At 54.3% G+C, this 15,439-nt stretch overlaps 1 protein-coding gene across 1 annotated transcript; it reads left to right on the top strand.

The window, feature by feature from the left end:
* Positions 1-5,346: 5,346 nt before the first annotated feature.
* On the top strand, positions 5,347-12,337 carry Plpp2 (phospholipid phosphatase 2). Its single transcript, XM_057772088.1, is given in 7 exon segments — positions 5,347-5,455; positions 7,834-7,985; positions 8,113-8,387; positions 10,937-10,994; positions 11,180-11,356; positions 11,561-11,667; positions 11,669-12,337. Coding segments are annotated over 7 exon segments (915 nt in total). The 5' UTR covers positions 5,347-5,403; the 3' UTR covers positions 11,763-12,337.
* The last annotated feature ends 3,102 nt before the right edge of the window (positions 12,338-15,439 follow it).

The raw sequence follows: 15,439 nt of genomic DNA, 5'->3' as shown, positions 1-15,439 counted from the left end.
TCTATTTATTTGTATATATACTATGGGTGTATCCATGTCATGGGAGGTCAGAGAGCAGCCTGGGAGTTGGTTCTCTCCCATCTTGTTCCCAGGTCTTTGGTCCTCAGGTTGCTGCTGAGCCAGCTCTCTGGACTGACTGCAAACTCACTGTGTAGCCCAGGCTGGCCTTGAGTTTCCGCTAATCCCCTTTTCTCAATTTGTTGAGTGCTGGGATTATAGACCTGAGCCGCCACGCCCAAAATACCTGTGTAGTTTTGACAAGTTTTGATTGCTGATTTGGGTCCTAGAAGACTCCGCCCACTTTCCTGTTCCCTCAGCTCACTTGCTGCCATGTTAGCCTTGCTTCGTGTCTGGCTGTTTCTGAGGATCTGAGTCTATTTTTTTTTAACTTAAATTAATTTTTCTCAGGCCAGGCAGTGGTGGCACACACCTTCCGTCCCAGGATTTGGGATGCAGAAACAGGTGGATCTCTGGGGTTGAGGCCAGCTTAGAGTGAGTTCCAGAGAAGACTCCAAAGCTACTGAGAAAATTGTCTTGAAAAACGAGAAAAACTGGGGACCCGAGAGATGGCTCAGTGATTAGGAGCACTGGCCTCTCTTCCGAGGACCTGGGTTTAGTTCCCAGCACCCACGTGGCAGCTCGCGGCTGCCTGTAACTCCAGTTCCAGGGCTCCGACACCTTTACACCAATGCACATAAAATAAATTAAACAAATTATTAAAAGTTATTTTTTTTCTCATATAATACATCCCTCCTCACCTCCCTGTCTTTCCTGTCTTTCCTCCCACCCCCCCCCATCCACTCTTCTGTTTTTCTTCAGAAAAGGGCAGGCCTCCTGTGGGTATCAACCAAACATGGCGTATCAAGTTGCAGTACGATTAGGCACTTCCCCTCATATTCGGGTTGGATAAGGCGACCCGGTATGAGGAAAAGGGTCTGACAGCAGGCCAAAGAGTCAGGGCGCCCCCACTCACATCGTTAGGAGTCCCACAAGGACACCAAGCCACCTAGTCGTAATATATGGACCTAGAGGACCCAGGTCAGACCTGTGCAGGTTCCCTGGTTGTCAGTTCAATCTCTGTGGTCTCCCATGAACCCTAGTTAGTTGGCTCTGTGGGTTTTCTTGTGGAGGCTGCTGGGAACGGGTCATCCCTGTTGCTGCATCACCTGGCTTGGGGCTGCAGCCCTGCGTCTTCCCTGTGGAAGGCCTGTGTCTTTCCAGTTCTGCCAGCAGGTCCTTGGGTGAGATTTCCTGGGTCTCATATCATAGACGGGATTTTCTGGCGTGAGTGTGCAGGGACAGCTGAGACCCTGGGGCAGTTGCTGTGTCTGTGGCATGTTCTGCTCGGTTCTGGGAGCATAGGCCAGCTGCAGGACGCGCTTCCAGGCCAAGAGGTTTGCAGATCCTTGGGAGCCTAGGGCCTGGGCTGCTGCAGAAGTTGTGTTTGGACACAAGGGGGGCTGGAATTGAGAGGAGCACCCTGAGTTCTGCGTCATGCTGATTGGTGACTTCACAGCATCTGTGCCTTGTATGGGACACTGACGACTTGGGGATCAGAACTGGGCTGGCAGCCCTCATCATCTGCAGCTGGGGCAGATGCCAGGTCACCATCATGAGTTCAAATGGCTGCAGGTCGTTCCTACCAATCCTGTCCCTGTTTTTTTAGCCTAGACCTCAGGCTGGTGACAGCCCTTAGCACCAGGCCTTTGTGTACAAGTGTGGGAGTCTGTGCTGGACCAAGCAAGTGGATGTAGGCTTGCGAACCCGGATGGGGCTTCTCAAGACAGCCTTGGAGGAGGGAGAAAGCCTTCCAGAGCTGGAGGATCTGGGCCTGCAGTGCCCTGAGTTCAGGCTCTCTGACTTGGTCAAAGCTCTAGGGTATGATGGACCCGTTGTCTAGACTTCTGCTCATTTCTTAGTGGTCCTCAGTCTCCCAGTCTGTAGTTTCTTGATGGGGTCACCAGGTAAAATATGGGTACTCAGATTCCCCTGACAGACCAGCTATGCACTGCCTTGGCTCCATATTATCAAGAATTATGTTTCTGCTGATAACGGCTTGTCAGCCCGCTGCTCAGACCCTCTGGGCTTTGTCTTTTCGTTTGCTTGGTCCACAGCCCCACCCGGGGCAGTCATCTGGTCCAGGCCTTGTGGCTGGCATGAGGTGACAGGAATGGTGATTTGAGAGCGATGTACAGAGCCTCCGTGTAGACAAACTGAGGGCAGGTGGTCCGCGGGGGGCGGGAGCCACTCCCTGTTCCTTTGGAGCTCTGCCCAGCGGACACTTGTCACACCCTGAGGAACGAGCAATAGCAGTGGGGTCACAAGGTGTCTACCTCATGTTCCATAGGACTCGGCCCTCAGCTGGCTGCCACGGAGTCCCTCTGAGCCTGCCCTTCAGTATGGTGCTTCCGGTTTTTATTTTTGTATGTACTAGGTCCTGAGCAGCAGCAGCAGGGAAGGAGGCAGTCGTGTGAGGAAGGGCTGTGTGGGGACTGCAGTGCTGCTCACACCTGCCCTGTCCCGCTGTGTGTGAGAGCAGTGTACCATTGCACCACTGCAGCCAGTGCACCACTGCAGCCAGTACACCACTGCAGCCAGTGCACCACTGCAGCCAGCGCAGCCAGCGCACCACTGCAGCCAGTGCACCACTGCAGCCAGCGCAGCCAGCGCACCACTGCAGCCAGTGCACCACTGCAGCCAGCGCAACCAGCGCACCACTGCAGCCAGTGCACTACTGCAGCCAGTACACCACTGCAGCCAGTGCAGCCACTGTAGCCAGTACACCACTGCAACCAGTACATCACTGCAGCCAGTACACCACTGCAGCCAGTGCAGCCACTGCAGCCAGTGCAGCCACTGCACCACTGCAGTCAGTCGTCCCCAGTCCCGCATGCTGGTGGTGTGTGCATCCTCTAGCCGCTGCCTCCTGGTGCTCACCCAGGGGAGTGGCTAGGTAACGGGCAGGAGCTGCCCAGCTTGGACCCTGCAGGTGACTGGCGTGGAGTGAGGACTCAGGGAGAGTGGAAGGTCGGTTCTGCAGTGCACTGGGTCCTGATGCTGATGGTGGCCCACTCTCCAGTGGTACTCTCCCTCTGTTTGTGGGGTGCTTCCTGCTGAGTATTTCCAGGGGTCTTAGGCTACAGGGTCTGTCCACAGGGACACATCCAAATTCCCTGCCTTGGCCTTCATCTTGCCTGCGTCAGACTGTGTGGAACCCTTACCCTGACTCTGGGGAGGGGAGCCCTGAAACACCCTCCAGATCCCCAGGGAAATGGAGAGGTGAGGCCGTGAGTATGCAGGTGGTGTCTAATAACTGTAGGTCCCGTTGACCACTTTGGGTGTCTTGCAGCATTCCTTTAGAGACACTGAGTCCCCAGGGCTGGAGCTAAGCCTGAACTCCATTTCCCTGAGACTGATCAAATCCCCTCTGCCCCAGGAAAAGGCCACTCTCCTAGCCATCCTGGGGCGGGGGTGGGGGGGTTTGTGCAGGATAGGCAGCCATGCCTAGCATGGTGGGAGAAATCTGCTAGGGAAATTTCTCACTATTTGTGGCCACGTTGGTAATTGATTAGGAGCCATGACCCCAATCGTAACCTTAATCCTAATTTTTGCCACCTCCACAAGGTTTTAATAACACTGACCCCAATCCTTCCGAGCTTGTCCAGGCTTCTCCTCCCCCAGTCCCTCCCATTCATCCCCTCTAGGCTCACCCTCCTCCTTCCTCACACTCCCCAGCCCTGCTCCAGCCTATTCTCTCACTCCCCCTCCTCTCAGCACACAGTAGGCATTCAGTTTAAGGGACCCTAGCGTATTTGCCACACAATTGCAGTGCTGTCCTAACCTGCTAAGACTTTCTAATGGTTAGGTCCCAGGGAGTCAGAGGTTAAAGGGGGCAGAGAGGATGCCACTAGTCATATGAATGGTCAGGAGCCGGCACACAAGCCACATGTGTCGCAGGCCAGCAGCAGCAGCAGCAGCAGCAGCAGCAGCAGCAGCAGCAGCAGCAGCAGCAGCGAAGGATGTTCTCTACACGTGTGTGAATGGTGTGAGCGAAAGCTGGCATCGGGGAGCTCTGCTCACACTGCTGTCAAACAGAGCCCTGTCCTGAGTCCAGCCTGTGGCCTCGGTGGGGGTGGATGCTGGAGATGGGTGCAGACGACCTGGAGCCAGGTTTCTGCACAGCCCTTGTCCAGACTCAGTGGCTGGGAAGTTACTGTGTGTCGAAGGTGCTTCCTGCCAACTCTATAGGCGACTTCTAGGGTGCAGGGGTCCTCTCTTACCCACGAGCAGGTCACTGCGCTTCCCAATCCCAGCACCAAAGGGCGGGGAGTTGGGTTCTCTCGGGACCTCTCTGGACAGCCCTACACCAGATGGCATCCTGCAGGAGCAGGTTGGGGAATCTTTTGGACTTTCATCCAGGATCTGGTCCTCTCCTGTCCTCGCCTATCCTCAAGTCTCAACCATCTTGAAACAACCCTGCGATGGGAGAAAGGCTGATGGTGGCCATGAGTGTGGCCTAGGTGGAGGCCTCATGAAGCAAGGATCCCGTATGTACATTGGAGCCTGAACTTCCTCTCCAGCGTCCACATGCCCACTGACTCCCAAATGTCCCTGGTCCAGGGCTTCGGGAGGGACAGGGTGGTCTGGGGCTGCGTTCATGGGTCAACTTCAGAACCTCTGTGGTGGTGGATCCCTACAGGGCTAAGGGGCGTGATCCTGACCCTGACGGGAATGTTAAGGAACCTCTTTAAATGTCAGGGACCACAAGATGCTAGCTTAGAGGAAAGGCGGGTCTCTGTGTGAGCCGCGGTCACCCCGTGCTGGTTTCAGAGGTAGTCAGCCCTCCCTTGGAAAGGCTGAGGAAATCAACTCCCGAGTGTGAGCTCAGTGCCGTCGGCTTGCTCTACCCGCAACTCTCTGCATACATTACAACTGCAGACTCCGCAGAAGTGCTGGGGACGCTTGGGTGACCTCCAGCCTGAATCCTAGGCATCTGGTGGCCAGAAGACTCCTTTCCAGGTGGGAGACCCCAGTCAAGCTTTGGAGGCATATTCTCAACCCGGAGATTCCGGAATGCCAGCCTGGAGACTTCTCCCTGCTAGGAGACTTCTGTTTGTCCTGAGACCCCTCCCAGCCCGAAGCCCCCGCCCTTCCTCGCCGGGGTCAAGGTGGTAAACACACCCCTCAGGGCCTCCGCCCTCTCTTTCCCCTCCTGCCTCCGCACTTTCTCTTCGTGCCACGCCCTCCCCCAGCCCCGCCTCCGCCTCGCTCGGGCCCTTTTTTCAAGCCCAGCCCTTTCCCTGGGCCGGGCAGTCTCCACGGCCATGTGATCCTGGGGCTGCTGGGACGCTCCGGAACAACTGGGACCAGCGGGAGTCGCGGGCGTCCCTGGGCGGGGGCGACATGGAGCGGAGGTGGGTCTTCGTGCTGCTGGACGTGCTGTGCGTGTTGGTCGGTAAGAATCTCGGGACCCGGGGACGGGAACTCTCTCCCAAGTGCACGCTCCCACGGTCCCTCCTGCCAGTGCGCGTTCGGGATGCCGACGGTGGTGACCCGTGCTCCCCACTTCCCTGTGCGCGCCCTGCCAGCCCTCCTGGGCGCTCGGCAGGATCGGGGCTGCCTCTCTACCTGTGGCTATTCCCGGGGTATGGGTCCCAGCAAGCCAGCAACAGGAAGTCGCTCGAGTACCTCGGGGCGACGTGACTCACTTGGGCGGGGCGGCACCAAGACCCTGCAGGCCAGTGACTCGTGGCCAAGGTCCAGCACGGTGCCCTCGGAAGGCGGGGACGTCCAGGCTCGCACAGACAAACCTGCCAGTCCGGTTCAAGTCGTGGGGAGGAGCATTCCGAACCCCCAAGGCGAGACAAAGGCCAAGTGTTTGTTCGGGGGCCCAGGAGACAATGAGTGACTGGATCCTACACCGAAGGCGGTGACAGGGTATTGTCTGTCCTCCCCTATTCTGCATCTCCCTCTCTTGGTCCACCTTCCGTATCCCGGAAGGATACTTTATTTAGCTTCGCCCTTTGGCAGCCAAGAGGCCCCGTGGGACATCCCCGAGCCTTGGGCACACTTTTTGACCGTATGGGTTTATTAAAACATTTCTGTTGCTTTAACTCTGTGCCAGGGGCTGGAGGACTTGGAAACAGTTTACATTTTTTCCTTGGGAAGTCCTGGGTCCCCAGAGGCGGAGTTACCCAGGGAGTCACAGCAGCAGGAGGAGGCCAATGCCAGCCTGTTCCCCTTAGTCAGCACAGACTTCGGGTGCTGGCGGGGAGGCCCTGCGAGCACGAATAAAGGAGGCCCTTGCCTGTTGGTGGATCCCCGAAAGATACCCACGGAAGGAGGAAGGGAGTCGGTGCCCTGGCTCACACCTGCCATGCAGCCCAGCCGTGCTCTGAGCTTTAGGTCTGTCCCTGTGCCTGTGGTCTGCCCGGCATGTCCACCAAGCAGACTCACTGACTCCAGTGTCTCCCGGGATGATATCACCAGATCTTTTGACTTTCCACTTCCTATAAACAAGATAAGGGATTTGCTCAGACCTGTTTCCTCGGACCCTCTCTCCTCTCAACCTCTACTCTTTCTCCTTCTCTCCCCTCTCTGACCGTCCCTGTGCTCTCCTCCTCTGTGGCCTTCCTACCTTGTCCTCTGACCGCTTCTCCTTCAAGCCTTCTCTCACTGTATTGAAGCCTGACCCCTCCCAGGGGACATTGCTGCTGTCACCCTTACATTTTAGACCCACCTCTTAGCTTCATGATGTTGGCACCTTCCTGGATCATGTCCCCTCTGGGCCTTGTCAGGGACTGTTTTCTGCTGTCTGATTCCCCTTTCCATGCTGAGGGAGGCTCATCTCCTTGTGTGCTCCTGGCACTCACGGCCTGAAGCTGCGTCCTCCACACCCAGCTTCCCTGCTCACGGGCAAAGGGCACTTGCCCAGGTTTGCCTCTTTGGGGTGTCTGTGTTCCCATGCTTGCGGCACAAGGCGCTACCCACTGTCCTGTCCTTGTGACCTGCTCTCAGGTTGCAGCTCTGTTCACAGCTTCTCTGCCAGGTCATTTTCCAAGAGGTTCTGCATCTCTGGGCTCTGGTCTGAGCTTCCCACATCCAGGGCTGGGTCCATCTTGTCCAGTGTGTAGCTGGCAGTGGCTCAGGACTTGGAATGAAGGCAGATAAAGAAGCAGAAACTAGGAGCTGGAGAGATGGCTCAGCACTTAAGAGCACTGACTGCTCTTCCAGAGGACCCGGGTTCAATTCCTAGCACCCACATGGTAACTCACAAATGTCTGTAACTCCAGGATCCAACACCCTCACGCAGTACAAAACTCAGTGCACCCTAAAAAAGGCAGACTGTAGGGAGAGCCCTCCGACTGTGCCCTTGATGTGGGTGACACAGCCCCACAGCCCTGCAGTCTCCCCTTGTGTTGCTAGATGATCTCACCTACCTTCCTAGGCAGTGAGCCCCCAAAAGTGCCCTGCCCCAAACACAGCAGGCACCTTGCTGTTCCTATGCAGATGGAGCAGTTCAGCCAACTGTCTCTAAGGTGGCAGGAGCCATGAAGAGCACCGGTGACCCCATGGGTGGCTCATCAGGGGCTGGAATGAGATGGGAAGGAGCCACTGTGCTTCAGTATGGTGTGTAGAGGCTGTGGCTGCTGGTGCTGAGTCAGCCCGAGGGTGGGGCCAGAGTGCAGCATGGTAGAGCGGCTCTGTAGCTGGGCTCATTAACAGAAGTCACCCGAGGAGTTTCCCATGGGGTCATGGCACAGCGACCATGATCCCAGGACAGAAACCATGTGGGCAGGATTTGCACTGTGTGCCTTCCCTGGCTTCCCACAGCCTCTCTGCCCTTCGTCATCCTGACTCTGGTGAACACACCATACAAACGAGGGTTCTACTGCGGAGATGACTCTATCCGGTACCCCTACCGTCCAGACACGATCACCCACGGACTCATGGCCGGGGTCATCATCACGGCCACCGTCATCCTTGTAAGGCGGAAAAGTGCTCGGGTGGGGGCTGGGTGAGCCCTGCCCTGAGGTAGGTAAGGCCCAGCTCCCTAGCAGGATGCACCCTGGGAGCGGTGTCTGCCGCACTCTGCAGCTGTTCCGTTGGCAGGTCTCATCGGGGGAGGCCTACCTGGTGTACACAGACCGTCTCTATTCACGATCCGACTTCAACAACTACGTGGCCGCCATCTACAAGGTGCTGGGGACCTTCCTGTTCGGGGCTGCTGTGAGCCAGTCTCTGACCGACCTGGCCAAGTACATGATCGGCCGGCTGAGACCCAGCTTCTTGGCTGTCTGTGACCCTGACTGGAGCCGGGTCAACTGCTCCGGCTACGTGCAGCTGGAGGTGTGCAGGGGCAGCCCTGCCAACGTCACTGAGGCCAGGTGGGTACTGACTGCAGCCCAGGCAAGGCTCTGAAGGACAGAAAATCTGGGGCTTGGTGAATGGAGAAAAACTGTCAGCAGAGGCAGGTGGAGAAGCTGGTCATGGGTTTTCCTCTGTGCTGTGTGCAGTCACATAGTGGGCAGGTAGTCTCAGGATTCAGTTGTCTGGGAGGCAGTGGCCTGCCCTGCGGGGGTGGACTGGCTGCCGTTTGCGCTTCAAGGCTTGTGCCTGAGTTCTTTCCTCTTCAGGGTCCTCTGTGGTGAGCTTGTTTGCTCTTGGCACCATTTCCCTGCCCATCCTGCTCTTCTGAGCTGTGCTTTTCATGCCTGGTGTGGCCTGTGTGTCCGTACCCACACTCTGTCATCTCCGCTGACCCCTCTCTGTCTGTTGGCTCCCATCAGCCATAAGTCCTTCCAGTGCTTTTTCTCCTTCAATACTACGGGCATTTTTCACACCCATAATGCAGTTTTAGATTTTTGAGACAGGATCTCACTGTGTAGCCCAGAATGACCTCAAACTTCTCGTCTTCCTGCCTTAGTCTCCCGAGTGCTGGGGTGACAGGCTTGTGTCACTATGGTTGGCGTAGACTGTCTCCTCGGCTTCTGTTTCTTCCTTCCGTCCTCACAGATGTTCTCATCTCTGGATATTTCCGGTGACTGGTTGAAGTGTCTGTCCCCTAAGCTTGGCACTTGTGTCTCCGTATGGACTGCTTTATATGCGTGTGTTAGTGTGTCCACATGTGTGTGTAGGCCAGTAGTCAGCCAATAGCAAGTGTCTTCCTCAGTTGCTCTCCACCACACGTAAATGTGTGTTTTCCTGCATGTATGTGTGTACACCACATTTGTGCAGGAGTCCATGATGGTCTGAAGAGGACATCAGATCCCCTTGAACTGGAGTTACAAGAGGTTGTTAACAGCTGTGTGGGTGCTGGGAACTGTACCCTGGTCCTCTGCAAGGGCAGGAAGTGCTCTTAACTCCAGAGCCACCTCTCCAGTCCCTCTCCACATTTTATTTTAAGACAAGGTCTCTTACTGACGCTGGAGCTGTACAATTCTAGACTGGCCAGCAAGCTCCAGGGAGCCATGTGTCTCCAGCTCCCCAGGCCCGGGATTACGGGCGTGCTCCACACCTCACTTTCCCCATGAGTGCTAGGATGGCGCTCGGGTCCTCATTCTGACAGAGCAGGCTCCTCACTGACCATCTTCCCAGCTCCTTAGACAGCCTGTTTATTAGTCATGCTATTTGTGTGCATGTGTGTTTTCTCCACATGTGCCCTCTCTCTCTCTTCTCTCTCTCTCTCTCTCTCTCTGTATGTATGAATATATCTATGTATCTATCTATATCTATTTTCCTGTAAAACAGTGATTTTTGTCTCTATGGCCATACTGATGATCAAATCAATGGCTTTGACTCACACATGCCAGGCAAGTCTCTCTAACACCAAGTTCCAGGGGGGAATGGACAGTGTGCTCACCATCTACTTAGTGACTCCCCTGAGGGAACAATGTGGACGGCCATGTCGTGAGGATCTGTTGTCAGCGTAGTGGTTGACAGGATTGACATACATTTCTCTGTTTTCTGGGTGCTAGGGTGGAGCTAGGGGCTCTGTCTTAGCCCTACTTTGTCTGCCAAGGTTGTGGAGTGGCTCTGGGGGTGCATTGGGGATGCCTGGTCCTTCTGAGCCTCCAAAGCATAGCCCCCAGGTTGCTGCTTGAGCTCTGAGGCAGCGGTGACTGATATCTTTATAAGCTGAGGTGATATCAGTACCCCGGACCACCAGCTGTCGCAACAGTGGCCGTGACAGTATTGGGTGACAGTACTGGGTTACGGTGGCCGTATTGGGTGATTGCCACCCTCAGTGTGGTCTTGCTGGCCAGGCCTGCTCCAGGAGCAGGTAGGAGCAGGTCGGGGAGTTGGAGTTGGTGAAGTGAGAGTGAGGAGGGGAGATGTTCACTCCATGGTGAGTGTCCTGTGTGTGTAAGCCTTCCCTCAGGCTAAGAGACCCGAGAGATGGCTCAGTGTTTAGGACCCCTGGCTGCTCTTCAGAGGACCTCGGTTAGATTCTCAGAACCCACAAGGCAGCTCACAACCATTTGTAGCCTCAGTTCCAGGGAATATGATGCCCCCTTGTGGCCACTTTCAGGCACTGCAGTAATGTGGCAGACAGATGTAAATAAAACACCATATACATAAAGATATATAAATCTTAAAGATGATTTATTTTTGGTCTCTCTCTCTCCCTCCCTTCGTCCTTCCCTCCCCCCTCCCTCCCTCCCTCCGTTTGTGCACGTGCATGTAAGTGCTGGTGCCCTTAGAGCATCAGATCTTCTGGTAGTTGTGAGCAGCTGGTGTAGGTACTGGATGATGTAGGTACTGGGAACTGAACTTGGGTCATCTGCAAATGCAGTCAGGACTCGTAGCTGCTGAGTCATCTCTCCAGTCCTGCTTCCCATAGTTTAGAGTTGCACCCCTCTGTGGCTGCCAGCCCCTCAAGGAGCCCTTGGCTCTGCCTTCTGGGTTCCACTGACCAGCTTGCCCTCCCTCCCAGGCTCTCCTTTTACTCTGGACACTCCTCCTTCGGCATGTATTGCATGTTGTTCCTGGCGGTGAGTGTCTCCCTTCCTCCCAGGGAACCTTGCCCAGCCTCCCCTTCCCTGGGCCTGGGTCTTCCCGCTGCACAATGGAGTACGTTGAGGAGGCCCTGAGGGTAGGGGGTTTACGACTCTTGCGTTGGGCTGGGCAGGGAGAGGACACCCATGGGCCCAGCTAATGCAGGCTGATGCCCCCACAGCTCTATGTGCAGGCCCGGCTCTGCTGGAAGTGGGCACGGCTGCTGAGGCCCACGGTTCAGTTCTTCTTGGTGGCCTTTGCAATCTATGTGGGCTACACCCGTGTGTCCGACCACAAGCACCACTGGAGTGATGTCCTCGTCGGCCTCCTGCAGGGAGCCCTGGTAGCGTGCCTCACGGTGAGCCCTGCCTGCCTCATCCTATAGGACCTGTCCAGCCTGAGCCCAATGTTCCTGTGACCTCTGCCTGCTGATCTGCGTCCCAGAGCTTGCCCCTCACCACTGGCCCGGTTTTCTTTACTACCCTCATTGGCTCCTCCCTCATTGGCTCCTCCCTCTGGTCTTCTTCCTTGGCTTTATGCACTGCTTTCCCCTCCCCCACAGGTCCGCTATGTCTCAGACTTCTTCAAATCCCGGCCGCCCCAGCCCTGCCAGGAGGACCAGGAACCGGAGCGCAAGCCCAGTCTGTCCCTGACGCTGACCCTCGGCGACGGACCTTAGCCACTATGAGTACCCAGTCTCTTCCCGGAAGCCACCTCTGGGCCAGTCACGTGTTGGCCCCTTGGCCCTGGTCAGGCACTACTGACTTTGGAGCTGCCCTAGGGTCCCGGATGGTGACCATTGATCAGGGTCCTGGGTACCTGACTGGCCCTGAGTGTGGGCAGGATCCATCCTCATTGCTCCCTGAGTGCCCTAGGAAGATAAGATGAGGTCCTGCTCCGAGGGCTGTCTCCTACCACAAAGGGCTTTTCGAGGAGAGCCATCCCTGCGTGGCCCCAGGAATGGGCCGGTCTATGATGGTTTATGAAGTCGGCATCCTCCCTGTGGGTCCTGCGGGGACAGACCGCTTGTTTGCCTGGGTGGAGCCGTTCTCCTTGGCCTGGGTCAGGGATCACAAGTGTGAAAAGGGTTGCTAAACCTTGGGCTGCCTAGGAACAGACACACGTGACTTTTGTCTGAATCCTGTTCTCAAGCCTGCAGAAGATTCCTGCCCGAGCCCTCCAAAGCCCTCCCTCAAAGCTTGCTGTCCAGTCCGGCCTCCACTCCCCCGCACGGACCGGATGTGTAGCCAGGCTTTGGGAGTGGGCCTAGGTCTGCCGTTCCCATCTATTTCAGAACACTTAAAGTTACCTTCATGGGAGGGTGAGCTATAAACTTTGTACCAAAGGTCTTGGCCCTGAGTGTTGATTTTAAGCTCTCCTGGTGAGATGGCCCTGCTGCACCTGCCTTCTTGCCCAGTGCACTGTGTTGGACCTGCCCAGTCTCAGCATTGACTTAGGGGACAGAGACCTGGCCTGGTTGTTCTGTATACAGCCCAAGATGGAGGCCTTATAGCCACTGTGGCCTTCCTTGGTGTTTGGTGGACGCTTATGCTAAGTCTACTTTAGAACACGGAGGCCCTTCATGGACCATGTTACTAGATGCCCAAAAATGCTCCCATGGTGCCTTGCTGGTCATCCAGGGGCAGCAGGAGTGGTGGCAGGCCTTGCTGTATCCCAGGACAAGGTGTGTGTCTGTCTGGGAATGGGCAGGCTCCTTGGGCCAGAGAGCATGGCGGGACAGTTAGGGACACCCCCATCTCACTCCTCCCTTAGAGACCGGGTCAGGATTGAGTCTAAGTCCTGTACACCAGGTTCCTATAGGGATCAGCTGGTCCATTACAGTCAGAAGACCCCAGGGAGAAGGTGGGTTCATGTCGCCTGAGCTCAGCAGGGCTCTGTCAGACTGGCAAAGAACTCAGTTTAGTGAGCACGGCGGGAGTGGGGCACAGCTGTGACACTAGCACTGAGGAGGCTGAGGTCGGCTGGTGATGTGAGACCAGCCTGGGCTAGGGTGGCTCCTGTGTGTGTGTCCGTGGGCATTCACGTGTGTGCATGTATGTGGAGGTCAGAGGGTGACTGCAAGTGTCAATCCTCAGATGCTTTCCACTCTTTGTTTGAGACAAGGTCTCTCATTGGCCAGGAACTTTCAAGTAGACCAGTGTGCATGGCTGTAGCTTACAGGCTTGCTCTTGTCTCTGCCTCCCACTGCTGGCATTACATCATGCCTGCCTTACTGCATTGCTCCTGGGGATCCAAACTTAGGTCCTCATGTTTTGGAGAAGTGTGCAGCTGACACCCTTCTCTCACGACCCTGGAGAGGGATTTTTTATTTAAACAGCAAGCAGGGGCTGGAGAGATGGCACAGTGGGTTAAGTGCCTGTAACTCCATCAGCTGGGGGTACCTGATGCCCCCTACTGGCCTCTATAAATACTACATTTATGTGCACATACCACCCTCCTTAACCCCAGACACACACACAAAAAGGTTAAATCCTTTCTTTATCCCTTTTATCAAAACCAGATCTTTACTCACAATATATTGTGACTATGGTTCCCTCTCTCTTCTCCTAGTTCCTCCCCACTCCCCCTCCTATCTGGATCCACCCATTTTCTTTTCTCTTCACTAGAAAAGCACAGGTTTCTAAGGAATAGCAACAAAATAAAATGTGATGATATAAAACAAAAGCTAACATGTCAGAAGAAGACAAACAGAAGGAAAAGAGCCCAAGAGACAGTGCAATAAGCAGAGACCCACTCGTCCGCAACTCAGGAATCACATGAAAACACTAACCTGGAACCTACAATACACATGCAGAAGATCTGGTGCAGACTGCGCAGGCCCTGTCCATGCGGAGAAGCTTTTGGGTTCCATGAGGCCCCATTTATTAATTGTTGATCTTAGTGCCTGTGTTAAAGTTGTCTTACTCAGGGTTTCTATTGCTCTGGCGAAACACTGTGACCAGAAAGCAAATTGGGGAGGAAAGGGTTGATTTGTTTCACTTGTCCACATCACTGTTCATCATTGAAGGAAGTCAGGACAGGAACTCAAGCAGGGCAGGAGTTGATGCAGAGGCCTTGGAGGGGTGCTGCTTACTGGCTTGCTCCCCATGGCTTGCACACCCTGCTTTCTTATAGCACCCAGGGCCACCAGCCCAGGGATGGCACCACCCACAAGGAACTGGGCCCTCCCCCATTGATCACTAATTATGAGAATACCCTACAGCCTGATCTTATGGAGGCATTTCCCCAATTCAGGCTCTCTCCTCTCAGCTAACTCTAGTTGTGTCAAGTTGACTCATGACTAGTCAGAACAAGAATGTTTTGTTCAAGACGTCTTCTCCCATGCCTACGCATTCAGTGGATCTGTTTTTTTGTTGAGTTTTTTGATCAACTTGGACTTGAGTTTTGCACTGGGTGACAGATAAGGGTCTATTTGCATTCCTCTACATGCAGATATCCAGTTAGACCAGTGCAGTCAGAGACTGCTTGTTTGTTCCCGGCCACCCAGACCCAAAATAATCACAGAGAAACTATATTAATTGCAACACTGCTTGGCCAGTGACTCGGGCATATTCCTAACTAGCTCTTACATCTAAAATTAACCCATTCCTATTATTCTGTTTGCCACAAGATTTTGATCTATTGGGTAAAGTTCTGGTGTCTATCTCCTTTGGTAGCTACATGTTGTCACTCTGACTCCGCCTACTCTCTCTTTCTCCATCTCTGTTGGGATTTTCCACCTGGCTTTACTCTGTTAAGTCATGGACCAAAAACGCTTCTTTATTAACCAATGGCAGTAAAGCATATTCACAGCACATAGAGGAGAATCTCACATCATCTTCCCTTTTTTGTCTAAATAAAAAGGAAGGTTTAACCTGTTGTGATCCAGCTGCCCTTTTTCCCCCTGACTGAAACGGAACTTCCTTGTGGTCTGTAATTGACAATGATGTTTGTGTTCTTTCTGGCCTGTGGGTCTCCATAGAAGGAGTAGAGGTATAAAAGGTTGCTGGGCAAAATAAAGGTTGCTGTTCTTCCACCTGAAAAGAAACCTCCGTGTCTCAATCCCGGCACTCCCCACCAGTCTTGCTATCCAGGCTGTGCTGGCCGCAGCATTAACCTTAACATAGTAAAATTACATATAGCAAAATGGGTATCAAGCAAGAATTACAGTTATAATATTTATATCTACTTTATCTTTTGTTGTAAGGAAAACTATAATTATAACTATCCATTTTCAACTTCATCAAAAAGACTCCAGAAGGATATATTATTACCTAAGTTAAGAGGAAGTGCATTGTAAGCAACTTCCAAAACTCTAGAATTGACAGAGACATCTTGCTGCCTGGACAATTACTCATTCTGTTACAGAAATTCTTCTGTAACATTAGAGTAATGGGAGGATGAAGGATGGTTCCCGGCCACCCAGCTTAGCTTAAAATAA

This window comes from Chionomys nivalis, chromosome 6 (assembly GCF_950005125.1).
Source record: "Chionomys nivalis chromosome 6, mChiNiv1.1, whole genome shotgun sequence".
Classification (NCBI taxonomy): domain Eukaryota; kingdom Metazoa; phylum Chordata; class Mammalia; order Rodentia; family Cricetidae; genus Chionomys; species Chionomys nivalis.
Note: the sequence above shows the minus strand (reverse complement) of the source record. Positions and strands in the feature narration are given on the sequence as shown.